Source organism: Durio zibethinus, chromosome 10 (assembly GCF_047325235.1).
Source record: "Durio zibethinus cultivar Kanyao isolate XHJ-2024 chromosome 10, ASM4732523v1, whole genome shotgun sequence".
Classification (NCBI taxonomy): domain Eukaryota; kingdom Viridiplantae; phylum Streptophyta; class Magnoliopsida; order Malvales; family Malvaceae; genus Durio; species Durio zibethinus.
Window position 1 is genome coordinate 23,009,557 of NC_143171.1, and position 26,779 is coordinate 23,036,335.

The 26,779-nt window shown below is 32.2% G+C and overlaps 2 protein-coding genes and 1 pseudogene across 8 annotated transcripts; 2 read left to right on the forward strand and 1 right to left on the reverse strand.

The window, feature by feature from the left end:
• Window positions 1-617: 617 nt before the first annotated feature.
• On the reverse strand, window positions 618-4,115 carry LOC111292855 (protein RIK-like; annotated as a pseudogene). Its single transcript, XR_016345830.1, has 4 exons — window positions 3,760-4,115; window positions 2,882-2,999; window positions 2,256-2,756; window positions 618-1,116 (listed from the first exon to the last, which is right to left on the reverse strand). The product of XR_016345830.1 is annotated as a protein RIK-like (transcript).
• Window positions 4,116-5,994: 1,879 nt separating this feature from the next.
• On the forward strand, window positions 5,995-11,944 carry LOC111292607 (alpha/beta hydrolase domain-containing protein VTE7-like). Its single transcript, XM_022885052.2, has 10 exons — window positions 5,995-6,585; window positions 7,167-7,261; window positions 7,345-7,442; window positions 7,572-7,621; window positions 7,886-7,981; window positions 9,075-9,164; window positions 9,276-9,368; window positions 9,498-9,593; window positions 10,441-10,506; window positions 11,165-11,944. Exons 1-10 carry the CDS (start codon window positions 6,367-6,369, stop codon window positions 11,291-11,293), a joined length of 1,032 nt encoding a protein of 343 aa, XP_022740787.2. The 5' UTR covers window positions 5,995-6,366; the 3' UTR covers window positions 11,294-11,944.
• A 1,166-nt stretch (window positions 11,945-13,110) lies between these two features.
• On the forward strand, window positions 13,111-25,277 carry LOC111292875 (uncharacterized). Of its 6 annotated transcripts, none has more exons than XM_089766945.1 (15): window positions 13,111-13,458; window positions 15,508-15,640; window positions 15,831-15,891; window positions 16,277-17,789; window positions 17,875-17,925; window positions 18,831-18,956; window positions 19,306-19,403; window positions 19,873-19,917; window positions 20,496-20,601; window positions 21,107-21,233; window positions 22,221-22,336; window positions 22,863-22,939; window positions 23,465-23,599; window positions 24,302-24,370; window positions 24,613-25,277. In XM_089766945.1, the coding sequence occupies exons 2-15, from the start codon at window positions 15,516-15,518 to the stop codon at window positions 24,883-24,885; spliced, it is 2,922 nt and encodes a 973-aa protein (XP_089623071.1). In that variant the 5' UTR covers window positions 13,111-13,458; window positions 15,508-15,515; the 3' UTR covers window positions 24,886-25,277. The 6 variants fall into 6 exon arrangements, with proteins under 6 accessions (XP_089623071.1, XP_089623072.1, XP_022741222.2 ...); XM_089766946.1 differs by having other exon boundaries at window positions 17,894-17,925; window positions 18,824-18,956; XM_022885487.2 differs by lacking the exon at window positions 13,111-13,458 and adding an exon at window positions 14,812-15,031 and having other exon boundaries at window positions 17,894-17,925; window positions 18,824-18,956.
• The last annotated feature ends 1,502 nt before the right edge of the window (window positions 25,278-26,779 follow it).

Sequence of the window (26,779 nt, forward strand, 5' to 3'; positions counted from 1 at the left end):
GATAAGACTAAACATGTGAAATTAATTACCACTTAATCAAAAAGAAAATAAAAAAAAAAAATTATTAGATTATTTTATACTCTCACGTGCCTCCAAACTGCAAACATACTCATTAAAGTTCTCTTCCAAAATAACTTCAAAAATATAAAATCTAAACTAAACATGAGTGACATCTACCACTTAGCTTAAGAAAGAATGTGAAAATCTAATCTTCATTATTTTTCAATTAGTTGACTTTATATATTTTAGTTAAATCTCTTATTTTTAGAATAAAGAATGATTTGGGTAATTATACCAAATTTATTAGATATCTTTCTATTATGTTTAAAGAGTAATTTACTCTTTTGATTAATTATTTTAATGCATGAAAATCTTGAGTTTTAAGGCTAATAATATTCAATCTTTAACATGTATATTTTCATATAATTTTAGCATTGTAATAAGAAAAATATTTAAAAAATAAAATAATTTTATTTTAGAGATTTCTTCAAAGATCATGTGTGAAAAATAAAATGACACATAGAAAGGGCTTTTATGTCTTCATTGACAGCAATAGTACGCTTATAAGCCAACAATTTAGTAACATGTTTTTCAAATCAAGGTAGCTTGTGCCAGGATTCAAAAAAAAGGCCAGAATGTCGGCCTTGATGTCACTGTCAACAAACAACAGCTGCAGTAGCTAAAAATCTTGTTGTCCTCGGTAAGAGGGCATGCAAGTTATGTAGTTTACTGGTTTATGTACATATTGTAGTATATTTCACGCAATTTCCATTGAAGCCTTAGCTATAAATTGATCCTAAAGTAACATCCCCGTAAAATTGATACCAAAGAACCTTTAAATAAAACCCAGCTGCACATTCTCACAATGCCAACCACGGAAAACGCCAATTGCAAAATTCATGTAATAAAAAGCTATACACCCAATCAAACAGTAATAAAACTTGAAAGGATCCCTGAACATGGCTTTGAAGTAGGAAATACTCGTCATATTACTCCCTTAAAACCTAAAACCCATTACTCCCGTAAAACCTAGAACCCAGTGAAAAATACAAACCAATGGCCCTAACACAGGTCTGGTATCAGCCTATTAGCTTCATAGAAGGTCAGAGAAAATACCTGGAATGATAAGCAGAGAAAGTCAGCGGAACATTATTCATAAATCCAGAAGTATAAATGCAAAGTACTACATATAATGCATTAACTTGCAAAGGTCTCCATTTTACTACAGGTAAGGTTTTGTTTATTCCATTACAGGGGGTGAGGGAGGAGGGAAGAAGACATAGGGGGGATGCATAAACATGTCAAAGGCACATGTATCAACATAAGTCAGCAGAATAGAGGACTGCCTTCATGAAATTATGCGCACACACACACACATACACACACTTACATAGACAAAGAAATATCCGTCCTAAGAGATTTGGGAACTATCCAAGCAAAGGTCAATCAGGATTGGGAAAATTAAAAGTGAAGTTCAAGAATTACATTAGCTAAAATGCCCAATCACTGTCTTTTGCTTTCTCCACCATGTGAACTATAACAATAGTCCAGATTCTGGTTCTACCACATGAACTTAACACTGCCATTGTAACTCAATTACATGGAAATGCCTCCATAGATATATGCTTCTATTTTCTCATATAGAAAAACTTCCATTCATATGCTAATAGCTTATATTTCTTAGAATGAAGTATGAGGTTAATTAAAATAGCATTTTTTTCTACAATAAAAGTGACTCTAACTTTAAAAAATGAGTTGCAGCAAACTGAAACTTAAATCTTCCCACTCTAATTGCATCAACAACATTTAGCAAGTAGAGACTCTAGCATAGGCCAGAATGTCTAAAAAGGAACTCATATTAAATTCATTTTACCAAAAAGCTCTCCTGGGATAGCTACCTTAAATCCTGCCCTCATCACAAATGCTTCCAAGATATTCATGGTCAACATTTTCTTTTTGGAGGAATCACAGTCAACATTAAGTAAACATCATATTTCTTAGCTTCTTCTTAATTTAACATTCAAGGCAATTCAAGCCTTAACAATCTAAATTCTAAAGCCACCACTCCCTACCCAAAACCATAGAGAAATTGCAAGAGATAATGCTATTTGGCCCAGGATATCTAAATAACTGTCATAGCAGTCTGCCATGGACCAAAATTGATCCACTAATTTAACCAAAAAAACAAATTGGAGTAAGGACTTGATCTGTCTTGTATTATATTATGGCACATAAGTAATTTAAATGCCTTGTACCTCATAGCTTCGGTTGAAGGGAAACCAGCAGGAAAATGCACCGGTACCTGGTTGGGTCTTGCGGGACTCTTTGAACCAGCTGGTAACTCCTGAAACTTCCACTTTTGTGGAGGCCATTATTCCTTCTCAGGTTGTAAAATAGATCTAACAGTAGATTTGGTTACCGAACTGGGAGCTGCAGTTGTAGAAACACCCATGTTTGCTACAGTTTTAGAAACCCTATATCGGCTATAGCTTGTCCCTCTAGTCACCAAAGGCTGAGGACAACCAACTACACTTGCCTGGGTTGGCCTAGAGTAAGGCTTTCCCCCAACCATCCCTTGAGAATGGCCAGGAGTAACCCCAGGGACTGTAACAGGTGGAGGTTGTGTAGTGACGACCATTGATGTCAAACCAGGAGCAGAACTAGCATTTACATTTTGTTCACTCCCAGAACTTTGAACTCCAATCAACAACTGCAGTGAAGGCGGAATTGCACCATAAACTTAACTTGATAATGTCCTAAAATGGTTGGAAAGAAACAGGTTACCCAAGTCCAAAATGGCAAACAACCAGACTTGGCATAACAGTGAGATTACAATTTACAAATTTACAATCACCACTTAGCAAAATGGAAACCTGATTACCTGGATGCACCAAATCCTACATTGATAGTATCCAGGAGATTCTCTGCCAAACGCTCAGCATCATCAAGACTTTTAGGGTTGTTACAGGATAAGAATAAGTGCAGTGGCTGTTGCGCTTCTGCAACCAGAACGAGGTCAGATAAACCATAATTATATAAGAAAGATATCTAAAATAACAGCAGAAATCATTAGGTTTAGCCAAAATAAAGAAGGAAAAGGAAAAAAGAGGTCGCATTATGCACTGCAAAAAGGTATCTTCAGCCTGCAGGCTCTCAAAGTTTCCAGAACCACATCCTAATAGTATGACAGTTACTCCTGTTTCATTCATAATGTAATTTATATACTGGTCCTGCAAGTACAAAAACAAACCACCAGCAGAAGAAAAACATGCTCTCCCAATTGAATGGAGATGTCAGATAAAGCTTCAAACATTAGAATCTCTCATCTTTAACAGAAGCAACACAAACTTAAAATAAACTAAGCAAGCAGAACATACTCAAACAAGTAACTGGGTACAAGGCATACAAGAAATAGCAGATGCATACATATTAGTAAGAGGATTTGAGATGAAGGGGTTGTTTAGAGGAGGTGAGAACATAGTCCACATCCTTGACATCAGATAGCTGATTTTTAATTAATCAAGATGGTACCGCCATCTAATTATGCAATCTAATGATAGGATTGAATAGCAGTTCTAGCTTTCTGACAATTATAAACAGATTTTCATCTTTTGAGATAATTTACCTCTCCTCTAATAAATCAATTGAATTACCATCAAATCAACAGATTTTTTTTATCAATTCCGAAAAAAAAAAACTTTTGAATTGTAGAAATTAAGTACAATAATCATGGAACAATTAGGGTTTGAGAATCGAAACTTAGGAGGAAAAATAAATTTGATAACTTTGTCTTGTTTGTGACTGTAGTTGGTTGCAGTCGGATCATCGGAAGAAACCCTAGCGCCACCGTCCTCCGTCATCTCTTTCCCAAAATCCGGAATTTCAAACAAAAAACAAAGGGGTAATAAGGTTTTTCTTTATAATTACAAATTCCTAATTGTCAAATCGGATTTTTTTTTTTTTTGGTTTTTGGAGATTTGTTTTCGATTGTGGCGTCAAATTGGGGGCTCTTCGGCTTGATTTTTCAGATGCAGGAAAGTTTGGAAGCTGTCGGGAGAATTGAGAATGGTGGGGCACGTGAGAGCTAAATGCTGACGTTTATGGCGGGACATAGTCATACGTCCTGTGTGAAAAAAATTTATTGTATTTGAAGCCAAATGTCAAGGACAGAATTTTAATAGTATAATTAATTATAATTTAAAATTATATAAAATTTATATTTATAAATGATAAATTTTTATTTATTTTTTTATTATAATAAAATAATTATAATATGATAATAAAATAATTATAAATGATATACTTTTAATGTTAAATACGGGCGAATATTTATAATTTAAATACAGGTGTGTAGATTTATTGATATTCTTAACTCCTCCGACATCGTACCTGTTGCCATCGACAATAATGAAATGGCCCACACTTACAAGATTTCAAATGTTTCCATTCATAATTTAATTTATTTTAAAATTTGATATTTAATAAATTTGTAATTTTAATTTTAATTTTAATACCAATAATCACTTTCTCTATTTATATGTTACTATTTTCTTTATATATAAACAAATATCTCCTAAAATTCTTGGGCATCTTCTTAAACGCCCACCAAGCTTTTCTTTTTTTTTTTTCCTATTATTTGGCATTAACAAACCCCAAATTACGTTTTCAAAAGATAATTAAAATTTTCAATTAAAGAGGGTAAAATTGAAATTTTTATTAACAATATTGAATTTTTTATAAAAATATCAGTTTGAAAATAAAAAAAAATTATAAATATTGGATTCTAAATTTTAAATTTTAAACTTTTTAAATATTATATTTTAAAAATAATTATATAAATTAATTGAACTAAGCATTATATTCAACAATATTTATTTTTTAACTGCATTTTATAATTTTAATGTTTAAGTGTCGGGGGAAAGTAGTTGCATGAACTATCAATCCTGCACCAAACTATGTCCTTGAAAATTAATAGTAGTAGTAAAGTAAATTTGAAACATTTCTTTTATGATCAAAATTTTCTTTTCACTAATAAATGATTGGTTCAATCGATTAAGATCGTTTTTTTTTATGAAGAGATATTGGATTTGAGTTTTATCGATAGTTATTTATTGGAATCATCTCGAATGCATGACTTACAACCACCTATCTTAAACTGTTAAGTACGACACATTTTACTCTAACATAAAAAATTAAATAATCTATCTATCTTTAAATTTTTATTAAAAAAAAAAAAACATTCCTTCTCTTATAAAACATCACGTGTTTTTTCCTGGAAAGTTACTGAACAAATGGCACTGCCTGTATGGTTAACCCTTATGTCATTTCTTGGCTTCCTTTGCCTTTTTTTTTCCCCTTCTTTTGGACCTTCTTATAAATTTAAATTTTAATTAAATTTTATCATTTAATATATAGTAAAATTGTGTCTAATTGTCCAATCTCTCATTATTTTAGTGTTTGCTGTGATGAACAAAATCATAAAATCATATGGCATAATAATGCATTCAGTTTTTACACCAATATAATTCCTTATGAACCAATACTGTAATTTTTTAATTTAATAAATAAAATTAAAAGATTATTACATTTTTTTATTATACATTAAAATATGTATCATTTTTTAATTTTTATAATAAAATTAAAAAATTTTACTGAAATTTTTCTTCTTAAAAATAAAAGTTACCTTGTAGTTAAGTGTCTGAATGCAAAATTTTTTAAAACAGCAATATAAATCACAAAAAAAAAATCATAAACTTTTGTATATTTGTGAAAAATCAAATGCAACAATATCCTTGAATTATTGTTGAATCCTTCAATGATGGATGGCCAACTAAAGATGGATGGCTAACTAGGGATGCACGTTTCACAATGATGGATGGCTAACTAAAGACGCATTAATGTGGAGTACTAAAAGCATATAGTTATGTTTAGGCCATTTTCGTGAAAAAGAAATTTATGAAATTTATGAATTTATAGGTAGTAGGCTAGTTGCCCAGTGGGAGTGGACCTCATTTTTATCTTGCATGGTCGCTGGAGGGGAATGCAAAGTAGTACCTACCAGAATAGACACCTGAGTTTTTCTGGTTTCTTTGGAAATGAGTCAAAAAATCCAGTTCATCATTAAATTAGACAAGTCCAGCAAGTTATTGTACTTGAAAACAAAAGAATCCCATTGTCAACGTGCCACCCACCTAAACAATAGAAATTGTCTGAAAGTTTTAGTTTTAGTTTTAGTTTTTTTTTTTTTTTTTGTTCTCTTCTGTTTTTTATTTGGTTTTGTTTTTAAGCTTTGAATCATTGCTGGTTTTGTTCAAAGTTTTTATTAAAGTTAAGTATTTGATATTTTTGGATTTTGGGAACGAAAGGATGATGATGGCTACTCTTAAATTGGGGTCACTTCCACCAGCGGCATTAGGAGGAGTTGCAAAAACAAAGAAAATTGAAAGATCTAGTGGTGGAGTGAAGGTGGTTGGTGATGGTGGTGGTGATAATGGGTTCCCTTCGTTTCTTCCCAAAGAGGTTGAAAAAATCAAAGACCCTTTTGCTAGAAATTTGGCTAGGAGGATTAAGAGGCTCCCTGTACAGGTTAATGTTCTTCTTCCTTCTCTTCCTTCATTTTACTCTTTATAGTGTTGTCTCTTTATTTCTTCACTTTTTTTTTTGTTTCATTTTAATGTATTGGGCTGACCCAAAAAAGTGGTTTTGATTACCAAGAGTTTTCTTCTGTGTTTTGACTTTTTTGGAGAATGCTAGCTGTTGGTGGAGTTTGCTGGTGGATGTGATGGGGAATTTTAGAATTCTGTGTTGTTAATGTGTAGTTTTTCCAAGTTCTAGATATAGAAAATCAAGGGTGTTTTGTTGATCGAGTACTGGGAGTTTTTCTTTTCGAAAATTTCTACCTATACTTGATCAATCAAGCAGAAAAAAACCCTTCTCTTTCTATCATAGCTAATAGCTCAAATTAAAATTTTAATTCTAGTAAAAGAAAACTATGTTACCTTATAAAACCATACCAGATAATTACTAGGCAGATGCATGTATCAGTGTGTGATTTCCACAGGGAGCTATGCTGTAGAGTTTACCTGTTTTTTGTTTACTCCAGCCTTTAAATTTTCATCTGGCTCTCCCAAATTGGAACTTATATGATGTTCTTGTCACAATTGCAGATTGGATGTTCTGAAAGTTTTATAATGAGTAGCTGTGTACAACCACTAGTACAGACTGATCCCAATCCAGTTGTTCTTCTCCATTGCTTTGACAGGTTAATAGCATATAGATTTAAAGTAATTAGCATAAGCTTCCTATTTCCTGCTGAACCAGTTTCAATATGTTGTTATCCCTTAGTTCTTGTTTAGAATGGAGGCGTGCTTACCCGTTGCTCGAAGAATCTGGCTTGGAGGCATGGGCTCTAGACGTTCTTGGGTGGGGCTTCTCTGATTTAGGTTCATCCTCCCATCCTAACTCTATTTCCACTGGATTTTGTCTTTATGTCTATTTCTTGCAGTCTGCTTTGATATTGACCGGTCTTTATATTCTTTCTTCTTGATTCCATTTTTGCTAACCTTTACTAGGAAGACTTCCGCCATGTAATGTAGCATCTAAACGTTACCACCTCTATCAGGTATATTCATCAAATTCTTTTATTCTGAAATTTTTTACTGCATCTTAAGTCGTTTAGTTGTCTCATGCCATTGGCTTAAATGCTTTGAATTTTCATTCAAGTGTTGCTGCGAACATGTATTCTTGAACTTGGAATTCATATTTGTTTTCTAATTGGTATTCTGGCTTGAGATGTGTGGATGATTTGGGTACATGCATTTTATGTTGTTTGATGGAGATCATTTAGATCAGTCCTTGAATTTATATTGTTTTCTATTTATTCTAGCTGTGGAAGTCCCACATCAAAAGGCCAGTGGTCTTAGTCGGACCAAGTCTTGGTGCTGCTATTGCAATTGACTTTGCAGTAAATTATCCAGAAACTGTAAGTCTGTCCTCTACGATTTAGCTCATTCTCATGCCTGATTCATTGTAAATGATTTGTCTGAAAAATTACTCACTGCTTTTCCAAGTGCTTGTCCATGTTCCACTATCATATATATTTATCTTGCTGCAAGCAAATGTCAAATAGTTTTCATTAAAAAGAAATTCTAAGAAAAATCCATGCCAAAGAACTTGGAAGTTGTATGCAGCTAAATAATTCTTGTCCGATCATCTGAACTTTTCCATTATTTACTGCTGTAGCTCTGGACTGGAGTATATGAACTTGAAATTGTACTAACATATGGGAAATTTTCATCTTTAGCTGAAATGGTAGAATGAGGATTCGAAATAGATTGATTATCAATGAACCGGGTGTTATGCTAACCTGCCCCACCTCATGAATCAATGATTTTGGGACTGAAAATCCAGGCACCAAATGACAGCTATGCTGTCAAGGAATTAAAAAAAATTTACACCAATGTTTCTTGTATGGAATCAGTTGCTTACCATTTTTGGTATTCTTTATTCATTTAATAAGAGCGTCAATTTTGGAACATCAGCCACAATAGTTGTTTCGATCTTATCAAAATGAATGATTTGAAGGCCATTGTACTCTAAACAAATTTCACTCTAAACTGGTTTATTTTTGAATGTTTAGTTAGCAGATGTGGTTCTGAGACCTAAGGATGAGTACATCCCAGAGTGTTGACAAAAAGAAAGGAAATTGATCTAGAGTAAAAAAAAGAAATCAATGTGAATAAGAAAACCCAAATAGGAATAACTTGATTTGTCAAAGTGGTGACAGCCTTTAAATTTTGTTAGCCACCATTATACTTCTGATCCAATTAATTATCAATTAAATGATCACTTTCCTATTTTGCATATCCCGCTTGTAAGATAGACATATATCCACATAGGCAGCAGTTGCAGAGGCATTCTAACTTTGTATATGCTTTAGAATATCTTACTCAAGTATTCTCAGTTTTGCTTTTACTCTTGCTTATGCCTTTTCTCCTAACCTCACTCACTTGGAGTCTGGTTACTCAGCTTTTCTGTTTGTGCGCACTAGTAACAATATTTTCTGAACATCTCAGGTCAAAAAGTTGGTTTTGATCAATCCTAGTGTATATGCAGAAGGCACAGGAAACCTTGCAAAGTTACCAAAATTAGTAGCTTATGCTGGGGTAAGTTTCCATATCCCTTAAATAATGTGGTTTGTGGCATTTCTGTTTTGCTCGTTCATTTATTCTATCAATGAACTTAATGCTAACATTCTAGTAATGCTTATGAATCAGGTTTCTCTACTAAAAGCATTCCCTTTACGCTTTTATGCAAATCTATTGGCTTTTGATGGCATACCATTATCCAAGAGCTTAGACTGGACAAATGTAAGTTTTAACCTCTGACATTTTTTACTATTTGAACACTGATATTTAATGTATTTGTTAGTTTTCTCTTGCAACAAGTTGCTATGTATAAAAGCTGAACTCAAATTTTGTTTTCATATGACAACATAGGTTGGCCGCTTACATTGCCACATGCCTTGGTGGAAAGACGCGACTGTTAATTTTATGGTTAGTGGAGGCTACAATGTAGTGTCCCAAATAAAGCAGGTACATCGAGAAAATTTTGAGGCTCATGTGTGCTTAAACAGTAAACATTAGTCCTTTAGCCTTTGCATGCAGTTTATAACATCTTGTTCTAACAATACATGAGACATAGACCTGTGAATTTAACCATAGCCGAGGACATAAGTGTTTTATGAGAACATGTGCTTCAATTGCTGCCAGTTAATTTTGACTCGAAGGTCTCACGGTTTTATCCAACAAAAAACAGTTTATAAATATAGGATTAAATCTAATCTTATATATCATAGCATCCTCACAATTGGCGGATGTGGGATTGGGGGCATTACGGTCAAAGAAAAAGGTAAAATGCCAACATGTAAAAGCTTAATGTATTTATTGGTTATCTGGGGAAAGCTAATTAAGGTTTGAGTTACAGAATTCCGTTATCAGTTCATCCATCTGCTTTTTTTTTGCTGCATTCTGCACTATCAGTTTTCGTGCTTTATTTTTATTTCTGCATTCACCGGAATGAGGTTATAGCTTGACTTGATCTAATGAAAGCAATCCACATCTGTGGCAGTAACGGGGACTGTGCTCCTAATGCACGAATTTGCTGAAGATTGAATTAAGTTGGATTCTGTATGTGTTATGTTTATAGAATGCACAAAAAGAACTGCTAAAGAATGCTTCTTTTGAAAGTATTTATTTTCTCATATTTGTTGCATATGAGGCCAAATGGAAGGTTAATTTTCTCTAGTAGTCCGACTGTTTTGAAGGATGAGCTGTTCATTTACAGCTTAGACATAATATTAGGTTGTCAGAAGTTGGGAGAAGACAGATTAAAAAGTGGGAAATATTGTTGTAACATTCTATCTGAATTTTGTTTCTGTAGGTGAAGCAGAAAACACTGATTATCTGTGGCGAGAATGATAAGATTGTGAGCAACCAACTGGCAATGGTGAGTTTTCGCTATTTCAGGCAATTATTTATGAGGTCCCATTTCAAGTTATTAGGTTATATTACTTATGAGATCTTGCTTCAAATATGAATAATTCCATACAAATACAATTTCCATATAGCCGCAATACTGGTGCTGGGGTTTTTTCTTCCATTAAAAAAAAAGTTCACCTTTTAAGAGGTGATATCCCACCCATTACTTGTAATCCCTTCTCTCATCTCCAAACTACAATCTCCTTTGTACAAAAAAAGGCCACAATTTTAATTCATAAAATTTCCTCAAATCCCAAATTAATTTATGGACTAAAATTCAAAAAATACAAAGCATCTTCTTCTGAAAACACTAGCAGCCTGGTATGCTTTTGCACATTTTGCCTATAAAATCATACTTGATGATAACATGGAATATGAGTCACTCAATTCCATGCAGAGCTACTTGTGAAACACAGATTCTTTCATTAGACGTTCTTGATGCTCATGTACTATCCATTTGTTTATTATTAATACTAATCAAAGGTAATATGAACCTGTTAGACAAGTTGCCAAAATGACCTTTATTTTCCCTGGTGCATAGACCTTATCAAGAAATAACCAGGACAATATATGGTTTAACTACATCTTTTGATTTCATTTTTTCTTTATTTTTTGACATGTTAAAGAGACTGCTTTTTGAGCTTCCAAAGGCAAGTATGCAACGAGTACCAGATAGTGGTCACCTTCCTCACGTTGAGAAGCCTCGCCATGTTGCAAAGTTGATTGCAGATTTTGCTCAAGACGGTAACTGCTGAGAGTGAGAACCATTGCCCGGATTTGCAAGAGGGAGATGCTTTTCAATAACCTTTAGGGTGCTGCTGGTTTTTCAGTTCATCAAGTAGTAACAAAATTATGGATTTTTCTCTCTTTTTTTCAGTTAGCTTCTTGGTTACAAAGTTATGTAGAACATTACTTTTATATATATATATATATATATATATATATATATAAAGTTAGAAAAAAGAATACCATTAGATATGTTAGAGAGACAAATGGGAACTATTGATAGACAATGGATTGGATTGAAGTGTCTGAAGGTTAATGCTAAACTTTAGCAACAATCTCCTGTTTATCATAGAAATCCTTGAAAATTGAGGGTTTGCTTTTGATCCTGAAAATCTCAGCTGCAGGGGACTAATTGTGTTTTCCTCTAATTGAGTTTAAGCCATTGAAAGTCATTTAAACTTCCAAATAACATTGACCTAATTACTTGGTGTTAATTGAGAAAATTAAAATCATATATTGTTATGTTAAAAAAAAAAACTTAAAAATCATAGGAGATCAATTAAGAAAATAAAAATCATATGGTGCTATGTAAAGGGAAAAAATCACAAGAGACACAAATGAGTTTACTTTACAATTATATGTAATGCAATGTTCTGCTTTTTAAACTTTTAGGGTAAATTACAAAAAAAAAAAAAAAAAGAAAATCCCACTTGATAAGTTTTATTTGGTTTCATTACAATAAACATTAGGGATAGATTCTCTTTCTTCACTTGAAAATAAAATGAAAAAAAAAAAAAAAACTGAAAAAGACAAAGGGTAAGAGTGTTAATGAATTAGATTCAATTCGATTTTTTAAAAATTATATAATATTATATATTTTTAAATTTTGATTTAAATCTCAATCGATATTTTTTTGAAACTGATAAATTTGAATCGAATTTTATTGATTTGATTTATCGATTTCTAAATTAAAATTTTTTTATATATTATTTTAATATAATTTTTAACATATTTAAATAGATTTATATAGAAAATAATTATTTTTATTTTATAAAAATTTAAAAAAATATATAAATTAATAAAAATATATAATTTAATTTATTTTTTTATATTTTTTACATTTGATCTAAAATTTAGTTCGAATTTAATATATACATTTAATATTTAAATTTGATTTGAACTTAATAAGAAAAAAAATTCAAATAGAATCAAATACTATGATTTTGAATTAATTTTTGATTTTTTAATTTTTTTTCTCAACCATTAAAAAGGAGAGAAAAAAAGAAGTAAAAACATCTATAACTAAATTAAAAAATAAAAAAACCTAACAAGGCTGATTTGAAGTTTCTACCATAAACTAAAACTCTAATTCCCCACATTTTTTTTATTTCATTTTTCTTAACCTCCTGCTTAAGTCTATTTGGATGAATGATGAGATTAATTTTGATAAAATTAAAAATAATGATGATAATAAAATTAGTTATTGTAATGTAAGATTGGATATTATAAAATTTAAATTAAAATCAATAATGATATATGTATTTGGATATAAACGTAATAATAAAAGTGAGATAAAATATAATAAAATAAATTTATCATAATAGATATTAAATTAAAATTCATTTAAAATAAATTTTATAATATATTTGATATTTATAAAGTTAATAAATAATTAAAGTTTAATATTATTGTTTTTATATCAAAATAATTATTATTATTAATTTAAAATAAAGTTAAAAAAAAAAAAAGAATGAACAAACTGAAAAAAAAAAGTTTGAGTGCACTTTAATTTTAAAAGTAAAAAATTAGTAATAATAAAGTAGAGTCTTTTGTGAAAACTACCCTTGCCTTCAGTAAAAATTTTGAGGCATATTTTCATTCACACTGATAATATGACATCCAGCGATGAGATTGCACCAAGAAAGAGAGTCAGCGCACTGAAACGGGACTCCAGTGATGTCCAAATGCAGACCTTCTTCTGTCTCTAAACTTAACAAGCCCAAAAGAAAAAAAAATTTTGAAGAAAAATGGAAATTAACAGAGAAACCAATGAAGAAAACTCAAGGAGGATTCAAGTCAGATTTGTAACAAAGCTAAAACCTCCATATAAAGTTCCGACGACAGCCATCGCCATCCCTTCTGATCTCTCTGGTTTAGGCCTTTCCTCCATTGTTAACAAGCTTACTTCAAGCTGGTAAAAACTTTTATTTTTTTATTTTTATATATCTCTATAAATAACAGCTGGGTTTTTGCTCTCTTTTCATTTTCAGTGTTGGTTTTAAATTTCTTAAGACATGTGGGAGTGATTTTGGATTCAAGTTAATATATATTTTTTGTTATAATCTGATTTGGGTTTTTCTTGGGTAATTGTAATTTCCTGCAAATGTTCTCATCCAAGCTAATAAAAGGATGCTGATATTTCTGGGTAATTGAAAATTTCCTGGTTTCTTTAGGAAATTTGGTTTTTTTTTTCTTGGTAATTTGTAATTTGTTGCTAATAGTCTCCTCAAGCTGGTAATGCAAATTGATGCTTCAAAATTGTTTGGATATGGGTTTTCTTTTGCTTTGGAGGCTGTTTAGTTTTGTGACCGTTTTCTAGTTTCTTAAAGAATTATGGCTTTTGCTAAAGTCAAGTCAATGACTTCAGAACTATTTTTTCAGTCAGATTGTTTGATTGATTGGAAAATAATTACAATCCTTTTCCAACATCATTTGCTTTTAAATTTTTGGCCTTTTGGGCTTTTCTTTCCTTTTTTTTCTTTCTTGTCATTTAGTACTATGAGAAAAGCACATTTGCTTTCCCTGGTAAGCCCGTCGAACCTCGTGAATCTGATCTAACCTCCTAACACATTGACTTAACTACCCTCTAATTTGTCACTGTAATTTTTCTTTTTCTTTCATATTTTTCTTATTAAATTAGTAAATTCATTTTTATTTAAATAAATGATATTTTTATGAATTATCATACTATATAAAAAAATATAATTTTTTAACTTTACAAATGGATTCATAAACAATAGTGATTTGGGTTGCTATAATCTCTTTGATAATAAATAATGATTTGGGTTAATTAGGATTTTGAAAATTATAATTAATCTTAATCAATTCTAATGCAAGAAAAAATTATAAAGATAGATAGTCATTCCATCAGTAAATAGCTCCTTATATAAATTTAATCAATGTTGGACCAACATTCAAGTAAAGCTACAAATTCAATTTTATAACTTAAAGTGATTTTTTTTTAATCAATGGTCCTTTGGTTGGTATTTTTATTTTTATGTTTTAATATATAAAAAAGCAAGAAATTAAAAATAAATAGATTTATGATTACTTATTTTTATGAACACTAGTTGCAAGAGTAAAAAGATAAATAATATATAATTTTATTAAAATAAACATGAAAAATATTTTACATTTTTTTCATAATAAGAAAAAATGTTATCTAATTTATGTTTCTTTGAGAATATGACCATTTGAAATTTGGTTGAGGGCATTTTGGTCCTCCAAAACTGATAGTCAAAACTGCATGAACGTTATGCAATCTCACAAAGCCACTCCCATTCTTCTCTACCATATAAACTGCATCTCTCACCCCGCGATTCCCTCTCCCTTCTCTTTGCCTATTTCCGTTTCCAATGCTAAGCTCCAAACCCTAATTTCCCATTGTTCTAATTCTCTCCTTAATCGGATAAAAAAAAAAATTAACACTCAACATCAAACACAATGAACTGAATTCCCACAACTCTTTTCAGATTAATACATATCAGGTTACATTTTTTTTTGTCTTTTAACATGATCCAATGACTTATCTAAATGCATTAAGATGTTCACCGTAATGGATTTTCTGTTTTTTCTTTAATACTTTTCTTTCTGCTAGAATTGATTTGTTTTTTTTTAAGTAATAATCAAGGCAATAACTGTTTCTGCAGCCAAGTTGATGACTTTATCTTATATAAACTTGTTTATTCTTTCTTACATGATCCAATGACTTGTATAAACGTATCACAATGTTCACTTTAATGGGTTTTTTGCTTTGCTTTTATTACTTTTTGTTCTGCTATATATAGAATTCATTAATTGTTTAGGTTGATTTTGAGATCTTTATTTTTGAAGCAATAGGCAATATCTTTTTTCTATAACCAAGGACGTAACTTTTTACGAACGAAACTTATTTGCTAATTAATCATCTTTGGTTGTGTGAAGTTCAAAAAATGTTGTTAAAATTTTTATTTTCTCTTGACAGAAAGCAAAATGAGTGTTTTTTTATTGCCAAGTTCAGCCTTTGGGATGCTTCTTCCCCACTTCCCTGTTGTTTCTTCAGGCACACCACGTGGGCAGTTTCATTTAATCTTGGGAGGCTCTTCTAACAGGAAAAGGTTCTTTATTTAAGTTAAAGCTCCAATTTTTTTTTTTTTTGATAACTTACTCAATACCTGTTATCTTTTTCTTTCATAGTTCTATGATCATTGTTTGATTTTTATATACACACTTATTTGGTAAGGTATAGCTGTTACTTGAAATGTGAGCATTTTATCATATCATGGATGGAAGATGATGTTCTTGCAGGAAGCATTTACTTACTGGCAACTGGCAGTGCGGACCAAGAGTAATTGTAGCCTCAAAGATGGTGAGTGTTTACTGATGCATATTTTATTATTGTCATTAGTTTTGGCTTTAGAGTAGCACACATATTACGCTCGCTAGCTATTTAGGTTTAAATAGGAATTTTGGGGAAATTTTGATTAGTTGATTGTGTAATTGTATATAAATAATGCAAGAATTCCCAAAAATTTTACTAGAAGTTTGCCTTGATATGATTACTGAATGTTAAAGTGAAACCAAGGTTTCTCAGAGTCGGTAGTCTGCCTGGATCTTTGTAAAAACAGGTGACTCTGCTTGGTTTCGTAGTTGTGATTTTTCCCTTTATTTAAGAAATAAATGAATGAAAAAGCTGAGTAACTGTTGTACCAAGAGGTTGGGAATGGCTGGTGATTGTTGAATTTCTATGGCAGGACGATCCCTATGACACTTCTGCAGATGTGGCTGATAATGAAGATGGTTCTTCATCAGGGGGATATGAAATTTTGGAGATGAAAGAGGTGGAGTTAATGGAGACCAGAAGAGCTCTTTCTGAGGCTCAGGCCAGACAAGAAGCCCTTGAGAAAGAAAGAGATCAATTGCTTGAAGAGTTTGCTTGCTCTAAGGCTAAACAGCAGGAATATGTGGCTGAGATTTTGCATGACAAGGAATTGACTATTTCAAAACTGGAGTCAGCGAAATCTCTGTTCCATCAGAAGCTGCAGGAGTCAGTGGAAGAGAAATTTACCTTGGAATCTAAGTTGGTTCTTGCAAAACAAGATACCGTTGAACTTGCAGTACAAGTTGAAAAGTTAACAGAGATTGCTTTCCAACAGGCCACATCTCACATATTAGAAGATGCCAAGCTGAGGGTTTCAGCTGCAGAAACCTTGGCTGCTGAGTCAGCGTATCAAATTGAAGAACAAATAAGAAAAGCAACCGAAGGCACTATTTTGTCAATCATTGAGCAGTCAAAAGATGCTATAACCAAGGCCCTTGAAGTGGCAGAAAAGGCCGGTGACCAGGCTGCAAAAGCTGTGGCTGCTTTCAATGATAGTATAAATCCAATTGATTCTATTGCTTCTGTTCAGTCTGAGAATATTAAGTTACAAGGGGCTGTCAGTGAGTTAGAATCTCAATTATTGCTTTCAAAAAGTGAGGTTGACAGGTTGAAATTGGAGTTGCAACAGGTCCAAGCACAAGTAAATGCAGCAGAACTCCGAGCCAGTAATGCTGAGAAGGCATTGCTTGAATTTCAAGAGTTGAGTAGGAAAAGGGCTCTGGAGCAGGAAGAGGAGATTAAGTCTTTGTTGGAGAAAATAAAGAAAGAAGCAATAGAAAGAAAGAGGGCTGTTTCCAAGGCTTTTAAGGCTGAGTTGGAAAGCATCAAAGCTGCTGTTAATGCTGCCAAAGAAACAACACGTTCGAGAGACAATGCCTACATGAGAAGATGTGAAGCCCTACAGAGGTCACTGAGGACATCAGAGAGTGCTTTAAAGATGTGGAGACAGAGAGCAGAGATTGCTGAGTCATTATTGTTGAAGGAAAGGCCACAAAATGAAGAGGATGAAGAAGCCATCTATGTTGTTAATGGTGGGAGGATAGACCTTTTGACTGATGATGATTCGCAGAAATGGAAACTTCTGAGTGATGGTCCACGTAAGGAGATTTCTCAGAGGATAGCAAGAAGGATACGGAGCATCCGTCCCAAGTTTCCACCTAGAAAGACTGACATATTTGAAGCCCTAAATACAAATTTTAAATCTTTGGAATTGCCCAAACCTGATGAGGTTTGGTCCATTGCTCAAGAAAAGCCAAAAGACGGTGATATGCTTATTGAACATGTAATTGAAAAAGAAGTAATAGAGAAGAAACGTAAGGCTTTGGAACGGGCACTTCAGCGAAAGACAGTTAAATGGCAAAGGATTCCAGAAGAAAAAAAATTAGGTTGGTTTTCCTTTTATCTTAAATTTTCCTTTTGCCATTCCCAAAAAAAATTTGTAGAAGAAGGTTCATATCTAATTTGCATTAGAATATGAAAATCAATGCAGAGCCAGGAACTGGAACAGGAAGAGAAATTGTGGTGAGTTGATATGGCTGGATTTACTTGCTATTGATTTGATACCACATGACTTTGATTAACTGAGGTTTCATGGTTTTAACTTAAAGCATAGATATCTATTAAGTATATTATCCTGGTCAAATGTCCGTCATGTTGGGAAAATGAAATGATTTTATTTGGCTAATATAGGATCTTAACCTAGTTTGCATTGTTACTTTTAGCAGCAAAAGTAGTATGTTTGCCACTTGTGTCAATGACCACTTTGAAACTTTGTAAATTGTAATTCTTTATCTTCTTTTTTCTAGAAAACAAAATGGCAGAGTTTTATATTTGTTTATTGAAGGAAGCATTACACTTTTTTCTAATACTAATTTGTGGTAGAGTGGATTCATTCTCTGCAATTACTTCCTCCTGGCAGACAGAATGACTGATTTGTGCCATTAAATAACAAGATAAAAAATAAATTTAACTTGTATCAATGACTGCTTAGTAAGTTTCACACCATATGATATCTTACTCCCCCCATTCCTTAAACCTTACATAGAGGGAAAAGGTCTTCCTTTTTCAATTTTTGGTGTTATCTGTGATGTATTTTCAGATTTTTGAAGGCACCCAGAGATATTGCTGATTTCACCAGCAACCTTTTCTTGTCTATCACTTTATTTGTTTATTCCAGCTAACTTTGAAGACAACTTTAATCTTTGTTCTTTGTCTTCATGTCTGATTTTATTGTAAACTTGGTAGGGATAGAGATATGTGCATTTTATTATTACTATAGGAACTTATGCTTATTTGACTTGATTTCAGGTGAGGTTATCATTGATTAACTATGAAACAGCTAAAAATATTCATTATAAAGAGATATCATTCTATTGTTTAAACTTTCAACACTCATAAATCTTAATTTGTTAATTTCAAGTTTCAAGGTTTCAATTGGGAAAGTTGGAGAAGGCAGTGGTACCAGGAGCTAGCTCTTAAGGCTGCTGATTTATCTCAATCTGGGATGACTGCAGTATGGTTCCCACCACCAACAGAATCTGTTGCACCTCAAGGTAAATTCCACTAGTTTCAACTGTTTCATCTACTATTTTCTTGTTTCTCATTGGAATTATGGCTCTTCTGAAATTTAAACCATTCTATTACATTTTATAGAGTAAATTGTCATTCCAGATAACATGTCATGTATGCATGTGGTTGTTCTGGTATGGAAGATAATGTCATGCTCTTGTTATGATAATGTTGCAAACCTAAGAAATCAACCTAGTGAGCAGTTAGTTTTTCTGCTAATTTTATTTGTTCGGTAGTACACGTTACATCAATTAATATGTTTGCGGGTGTTAAACATTGTGGACACATTTTTTATTGTTTTATGCAGTGCTAATAATATGGAATAACTTGCAGGTTATATGCCTTCTGACCTTTACAACTTGAACTCCTCATATGGCTCTGTGGAAGAACTGAAATTTTGTATAGAGGAAATGCACTCTCAGGACCTTCTGGTATGTGGAACAATTTCTTTGAATAGTAAGCTTTAGTGGTTAACATTTGGGACTCCTTTCTGCTTGTTTATGACATTTTTTTTTTGTTCAAACTCTTGGAATGGAATTTCTCTATGTAGTTTTGTGCATTATTCAGAAATTTTATTTCTCATTGTGCGTAATATCAAAGTGTTGGGAACAGATACGAGTATTAATTTGAGCAAATCATATATTTGTGAAAAATCATTTATGAGAAATTATTGCATAACCTCATTATATATTAAATTAAAGTGGTAGAAATATTATGAAACCTCCATCTTCATCTTGGAAGTTGCAAACAGAAGAATGACAAAACTAAGAAAATAAAAAAGATAACAGAGGTTTAAATATTCAAGATTGGTGATATTGCAGATGCTGTTTTGTTCTATACTGTTTGTTAGTTGTTGCCTATGGTGAACTGAACCTTAAATTGTGTCACCTATATATGCAGGCATTGGGAGATGTCGTACTTAACCATCGCTGTGCGCATAAACAGGTTTCCCCCAACCCCCAGGGAGATTTTTCCCTCAATAATTGCTTTTAAAGTCTCAATTTTGCTCTTTGTGGCTGTATTTTCTTATCTAAAAGACTTCGTAAAATTCGCTCAAACAAAAAGGTATTCGTCATGTGCTGCAAACTGGGATCAGTAATCTCAAATAGGTATATTTTACTTAAAACTAACTTAATGTCTTTTTGAATTCAAACTAAGTAAGACAAAACTGAGTGGTTTTGGATTCTTATTCTTTCAAGGGAACTTACTTATGTGTTGCTACATATGTCCTTTTACTTCTTTGATTATTTTAAACTCAAATACTGTAAATCCACTTGATTATCTGGTTGTTAATAAGCCATGCATCTCAGACAACCATAACTATCAAGAATAAGAAAATTAATGGTTGCTAAACTTTCTTTATGTAGTTGAATTATATAAATATAGAAGTGTAAACTTCTTGAGGGAAAAATCCTTAGTGAGTGTAAACTTATTTACAGATCTTGAGGCATTGCTGAAAGTGTGACAGGAACTTAATGAGTCTATTGCAGGGGTCTAGTTAAATGATGTTTTGCTTATTTCAGAGTCCAAATGGTGTCTGGAATATTTTTGGAGGCAAGCTTGCATGGGGGCCTGAAGCAATTGTTTGTGATGATCCAAATTTCCAGGGCCTTGGAAATCCTTCAAGTGGTATGTATATGATATAGTTTGTTTTAAATGAACTGAAGAAGATATATAATTCAGTAATATAGAGTAGAAACTGTAGATTGTAACTCCTGAAAATATGGTTAATTTGAGGCTATGCTTTTATATGTGCCTTATGTGGAATTGGGGCATTTACAAAGGTGTTAAAGAGTATTTTTTTCAATCGAATCAGAAAGGATCTTTTTCCTTAACTATATGCATAGCAACAATAACCTTTGCATAGGTTTGAACATTTTTCTCTAAAAGAAAATTAGAGAGAGAGGGATGGATTGAGTTCTACTTTTGTAAAATAGAAGCATTTGTTCATTTAATAAAAAATTCACTGGCTACTAGGAGCTGATCTGAAATTTGTTAATTAGAGCAGTGACATCTTAAGAAAGTGCTGATTAACCATATTAGACATTATCATGGAACCAGATGGCATGATATTTCTAGATATTAAATGAAAAATAGGACTTCCCTAAATTTAACTAATTTAGTTTATGTTTAGGTGATATCTTCCATGCAGCACCAAACATTGATCATTCCCAAGACTTTGTACGAAGAGATATAATGCAATGGTTGAACTGGCTCCGTAATGATATTGGTTTTGATGGGTGGCGGCTTGACTTTGTGAGGTGAAGGTGTTTCTATTGTCCTTTTTTTCTTACATGTCATTAGTTTATTTATTTTATTGGGGGGTACAAGAATTATTATTTCATCTTATCTTGTACATATATTTTGACAAACAAATTACAGTAGGCATGATGAGAGAAAAAGGAAATAGATTGCTTCTTTGTTGAAATTTCCTCCACTCTTGTGCTGTGGGATGGCTGGTCAATATGCTTCTTGTTCATTTATTTCCAGAGTATATGAACCTATGTTCAACAGTCATTAACTTCTCCTCTATTTCTTTAGTAATGAGTGTTTTGATCTACTATTTGTGATGGTAAACCATGAGCAGGGGGAATGCATAAGCACTAAAACCTACCATGTAATTCTACCAGTGCAAATTAAGTTAATATTTATTGCGGTAGAAACAATAATGAATCACTTCTTGCATTTTCTTGTGCTGTCGTGCATTCATACTCAATCTAAGAAATCGAATAGCCTGATATCAGATAGATTTGCAATATTTTTATCTATGCCAGCTTATTGTACATACATGTATGATTGTCTACGTATTCCGGAAAGAGAAAACATTGATACATGCAATGTATTACAAAGTTCAGAGATTAGTTTGAGTTTTTGGATAAAAGCTACCTTAATTACTTTTCTACGCCATCAACCAAGAATGAAGCTTTTCCTGGCCAAAAAAAAAACTAAGAATGAAGCTGAGAAATCATTCAGTAGAACTTCATTATAAGTTCATGCAAGAATGGTTTCTAATGTTGTGCATAAAGCCATCAGGAAAGCAACCTCAAAATGCGATAGTGCATCCCAAAATGCTACCACGCTCTGCTTTACCAACAATAAAATGTGCCCACAGACAAAAACCTAAAAGGACTCTAAAATATTTGAAAGAGGACATTAAAAAGTGGAAAAAGAAGGCAAAAACATTTGAATCAAACTATGGATGATGCCATTTTTAGCAGCATTAATGACTTATTTGCTCTTTTTTGCAGAGGCTTCTCTGGCACATACGCGAAAGAATATATAGAAGCTTCAAATCCTGCATTTGCTATAGGAGAATATTGGGACAGTTTGGCTTATGAACATGGTAACTTGTGTTATAATCAAGGTAATAATGTAGTACTGTCTATGAAGAAATTAACTTTATCGTCTGATCTCGTTTGACATTTTGGCTATAGCAAACTCCAGTTTTCATTCAATGAAACACATAAGCTTATATAATCCGTTGTTAGTGGCTATTTTCAATGTTAAAACTTCTTTGATTGGTCTGTCATGCGGTGAATTCTGAAACATTTATTGAAGCAGATCTTGTTTTGGGGTATTTGAAAAGTTCTTGTCAACCCCTGAAGTGATCATTTCTGAAATTTTCAATTTAAGTGATTTCAATAATGTTCATATTTATTACAGAAATTCTTGTGGGTAGTTTAGTCAACTTGGCCCTTGAATTCACTCACAGATTTCTTATTTCTGGCTCTGCATTGTGTGATGCAATGCGATCCCCACTTTAATTCAGATTCATGTGTTGTGCTTCTAAGTCCTTCTGGTGACTGCATGGAACTGCCATGTGTTTCATTTTCTTTCTCATAGAATAAAATTGGCGTACATGATATTTGGGACTTTGCTGACATGTCTAGATGCTCATCGGCAACGTATAATCAACTGGATTAATGCCACCGGTGGTACTTCCTCGGCTTTTGATGTCACAACAAAGGTATTTCTAATTAAAGGCAGCATATAATTTATTAGGCCTCTTCACATGCATAGGACAAGACTCTGGAAATAAGAATGTTAACATGGCCATCTTGAAATCAGACTTTCTCTCTCAGAGACTTGCTAATGCCTGGTACGGACATCTCTATAATAGTGCATGTCTTGTGCATTTTTCTTCAATTGTTAATTTGCACGACCATATATTGGAAAAGAACAATTATATAAGACCCCCTTTTCTTCTGGTATGTAGAAACTATGATGCAAGTAAAACATTGAGATTTGATTCATCAATGTGATAGCTGCACTGCCAAGGTTCCAGTTGCCTGCTAACACTTTTTGCATGTTGAAAAAAGTTATGTTCTATAAATTTTATACCAGAAAATTTTTGTGATTCATTTATCTGAAATATTGCCTGCCACATGTTTCTGATAGCCATATCATGTCCATTATAAGCCATAAGGAGAAATTGCTTTCAAATAGCTTCATGCTTCCTCCAAATGCAGTCTCAAGTATTTTTCCATTGCAGGGGATACTCCACTCTGCTTTACATAATCAATATTGGAGATTGATAGATCCTCAAGGAAAACCAACAGGAGTAATGGGATGGTGGCCTTCACGTGCTGTTACATTCCTAGAGAACCATGATACTGGATCAACGCAGGTACTCCTTCCCTATCTCTCTTAAAGACATGCTAGCATGCATGTGTTTGAACACATACGTGCATTCCCAAAAATTGGCACACGTACACACACTCAGAGCTGTATCATCTTTCCTGACTGTCAAAATGGGTACAATTTCTGTAAACACCTTAATCTCTAAGCTAAACTTCCTTGTTAGATTACATAACTTTCTTTTATCACTTTGACGGTTGAAGTAGTTATCTTTCCTCCTTCTCGTCTGCCTAGATAGAGCATAGCCATCTTCTTAAAAGAACATCTGAAAGAGTGAAAGGATCGTAGTGTTTTATATCATGATGAAGCTTATGATGCTATATATCTTTTCTTGTTGAATCATAAGTGTGACTTTCTGAATAGAATATTTCAGCAAATTTCAATCCACTTCAATCTGAGCCAGACTATTAGGATTAGCCTTATCTGTACATCTAACACTAACAGTCATTTCAGTTCATGACCTCTTGATCTCTGACACCTCTCCACCAACCCAAGTACATGGATATGGCCATATTGTAGATTCGTTGAAAAGGTTTAAAGCAGATAATCACTTCTGAATTTATATGAAGTAATGCATGTACGCATCAAACGTGCCTATTTACTAATTATAATATCCATCAATAATGCCCACAACAATCCACTTCGTCATGTTGTTATATCAACAGTTACTAACTTTTGAGTTTTATTTTAGGGTCACTGGCCGTTTCCTCGTGATAAGCTTACACAGGGATATGCTTACATCCTGACCCATCCTGGAACAGTAAGTTCTTTGTCACTGAAATTGCTGTATTATTCTACATCAGACACAGAACTGGAATTCCTGAAAAATGTTTCTTGGAACCCCTACTCTCTGGATTTTACAATATGCGTTTTTTCCCTATCTAGATTCTTCAAATGTCTCTTAATGGAGCATCAAAGGATAGACATGATTGAATCATAAATTTCATACTTTACTTTTGTCATGCGAGCATGTGACAATTTTCATTTCTTTTAATATTGCAGCCTGTAATATTTTATGACCACTTCTATGAATTTGGCATCCGTGATCTCTTAATGGAATTAATAGAAGTTCGAAGACGATCTGGGATCCATTGCCGAAGTTCGGTCAAGATATACCATGCCAATAACGAAGGTTATGTTGCACAGGTTGGTGATACCCTAGTGATAAAACTAGGGCATTTTGATTGGAATCCTTCGAAGGAAAATCAATTGGATGGCAGCTGGCAAAAGTATATTGATAAAGGATCAGATTATCAAGTTTGGTCAAGACAGTGATTCTATTAAATGATCAAAGATTAGAAGTTTTCCTCTATATGTGTACCATGCCAAGTCAATAATCTCTAGTTGTATTGATAGAAGAATATCTGTAATGGTACACAAAACTGAAAAACTAGTGCCCATCTGCTTCACTACAACAATATGGGGGTCAGCAATTTCAGCATAAAACCTTGAACATGGATTGTGAACCATTACTGCAGCTCTGTCAAGAAGCATGAGGGTGAAGGTTATGTTGCAGAGACGGGTGATAAAGCAAATACTAAACTTGGACATCTCATCGAAATAAGTCTTGGAATAAGGGATCAGTTTATCAGTTTGGTTGAAGTTTAGCAATCTGATATTCTGATTTCAACAATTCTTATGTACTTTTATCATATGAATACCTGTGTTTAATAGTTGTTGCTTTCTTGCATACATAGGAAGGAACATGTTCATATATTTAAGTGTGGATTACTGCAAAAAAAAAAAAAACTTGTAACAGGCCGAGAATGGGAAGTTTCGGATGATACTAGAATTGAGAAGATGAGTTTGATGACAACAAGTCAACTGATATCTTATGAATACAGAATAGGAAAAAAAGTTGTAACTATTCATAAAAATACAGAAAAAAAAAAAAGGTGGGTAGTTTCCACATGATACAACACTGCCCGTGAGAACAAAAAAGTTTTTGGAGATGCAGGGGATCAAAGTTTAGTTGTATTCAAACAATGGATCATATGAATTCGAAATTAAGGTCAATTAGTTATATTATCATTTTTAAAATTTAATATTCAATAAATTTGAGTTTTAAATTTTAACACTTATAATTTTTTTTAATTCTTAAATTATGATCTCATTTAAAAAAAAAAAAAAACGAACAGAGTCCTTTTGAAGAACTCGATGCAAGAAAGTGAAAAAGAGGAAATTTTTATATTTGACATACTAATTATTTTTTTTAATACGGAAGAGAATATTGTTAATATTCTTAATTAGTTTATAACATAAAGTTTGCAATGTTTTAAAATTTGATCTTAATTTTATCAATAAACAAAACCATAAAAAAGATGGTATCCTTTTTTTCCTTTTGAAGATAAATATATTTTTACAATTTTATTGGAAAAGAAGCATATCATATAAAATAACTCTTTTTCTTTGTCAAAAAAAATAATTGGCCTGTAGAAAGATTGGTTGAGATACTAGTCAAGAACTTTGTCTCCCTCACCTGATTCACACCTCTTGCATCCATAGCACGGTTTTGAATTTCAACCTTGATAAGAAGTATGTTCATGGGCTGAACTAATAGCTTGATATGTACGCTCAATATTTTGGATAAAATTTTAAAATTTTAATTTTAATTTTGTTCGAAATATTATATTATTAATAAAAATAATTTTTTAATTTTAATTTTAAAATATTTTAAAAAATATTTAATATTTTAATATATAATTTTTAAATATTTAAAACTTTTAATTTTAAAAACCCAAATCAAATTTTTAAAAATTAATTGAATCTAATTTAACTCGATTCATGATTTATTTAAATATTTATCATTAAACTAAATACATGAACCATAATGTCATATAAAATATGTTATCTATAACAACTAGGTATATAACTTTGGACACTAAAATTCCAATGTTTGCTTCCCCGAGGTTTAATGTGCGTATCTCATTATTATTTCTAAAATTTTGTATGCTTCTTTAGAAAATGGATGTGATTGAAGCAAAAGGGTAACAGATGAGGTGACAATGTCTTGTCTCTGTTTATTCTTTCCGTCTCATAGTATTTATATATTGTCTTTGATGAAGGTTTAAAAAAAAGTAATTTTAATTTATTTAATATTAAATTTTAAAAAAATTATAAAATTTAAGTTTTATAATTTTTGATATCAAAAAATAAAAATGATTTTAAA

Coding starts and splice junctions, on each gene's coding strand:
- LOC111292875 (XM_089766945.1), top strand. CDS start 15,516: ATGAGTGTTTTTTTATTGCCAAGTTCAGCCTTTGGGATGCTTCTTCCC. Junction 17,790..17,874: donor TCCAGAAGAAAAAAAATTAG/GTTGGTTTTCCT, acceptor AATTTGCATTAG/AATATGAAAATCAATGCAGA. Junction 20,602..21,106: donor CCTTGGAAATCCTTCAAGTG/GTATGTATATGA, acceptor GTTTATGTTTAG/GTGATATCTTCCATGCAGCA.
- LOC111292607 (XM_022885052.2), top strand. CDS start 6,367: ATGATGATGGCTACTCTTAAATTGGGGTCACTTCCACCAGCGGCATTA. Junction 7,982..9,074: donor CAGTAAATTATCCAGAAACT/GTAAGTCTGTCC, acceptor TGAACATCTCAG/GTCAAAAAGTTGGTTTTGAT. Junction 9,594..10,440: donor TAGTGTCCCAAATAAAGCAG/GTACATCGAGAA, acceptor TTGTTTCTGTAG/GTGAAGCAGAAAACACTGAT.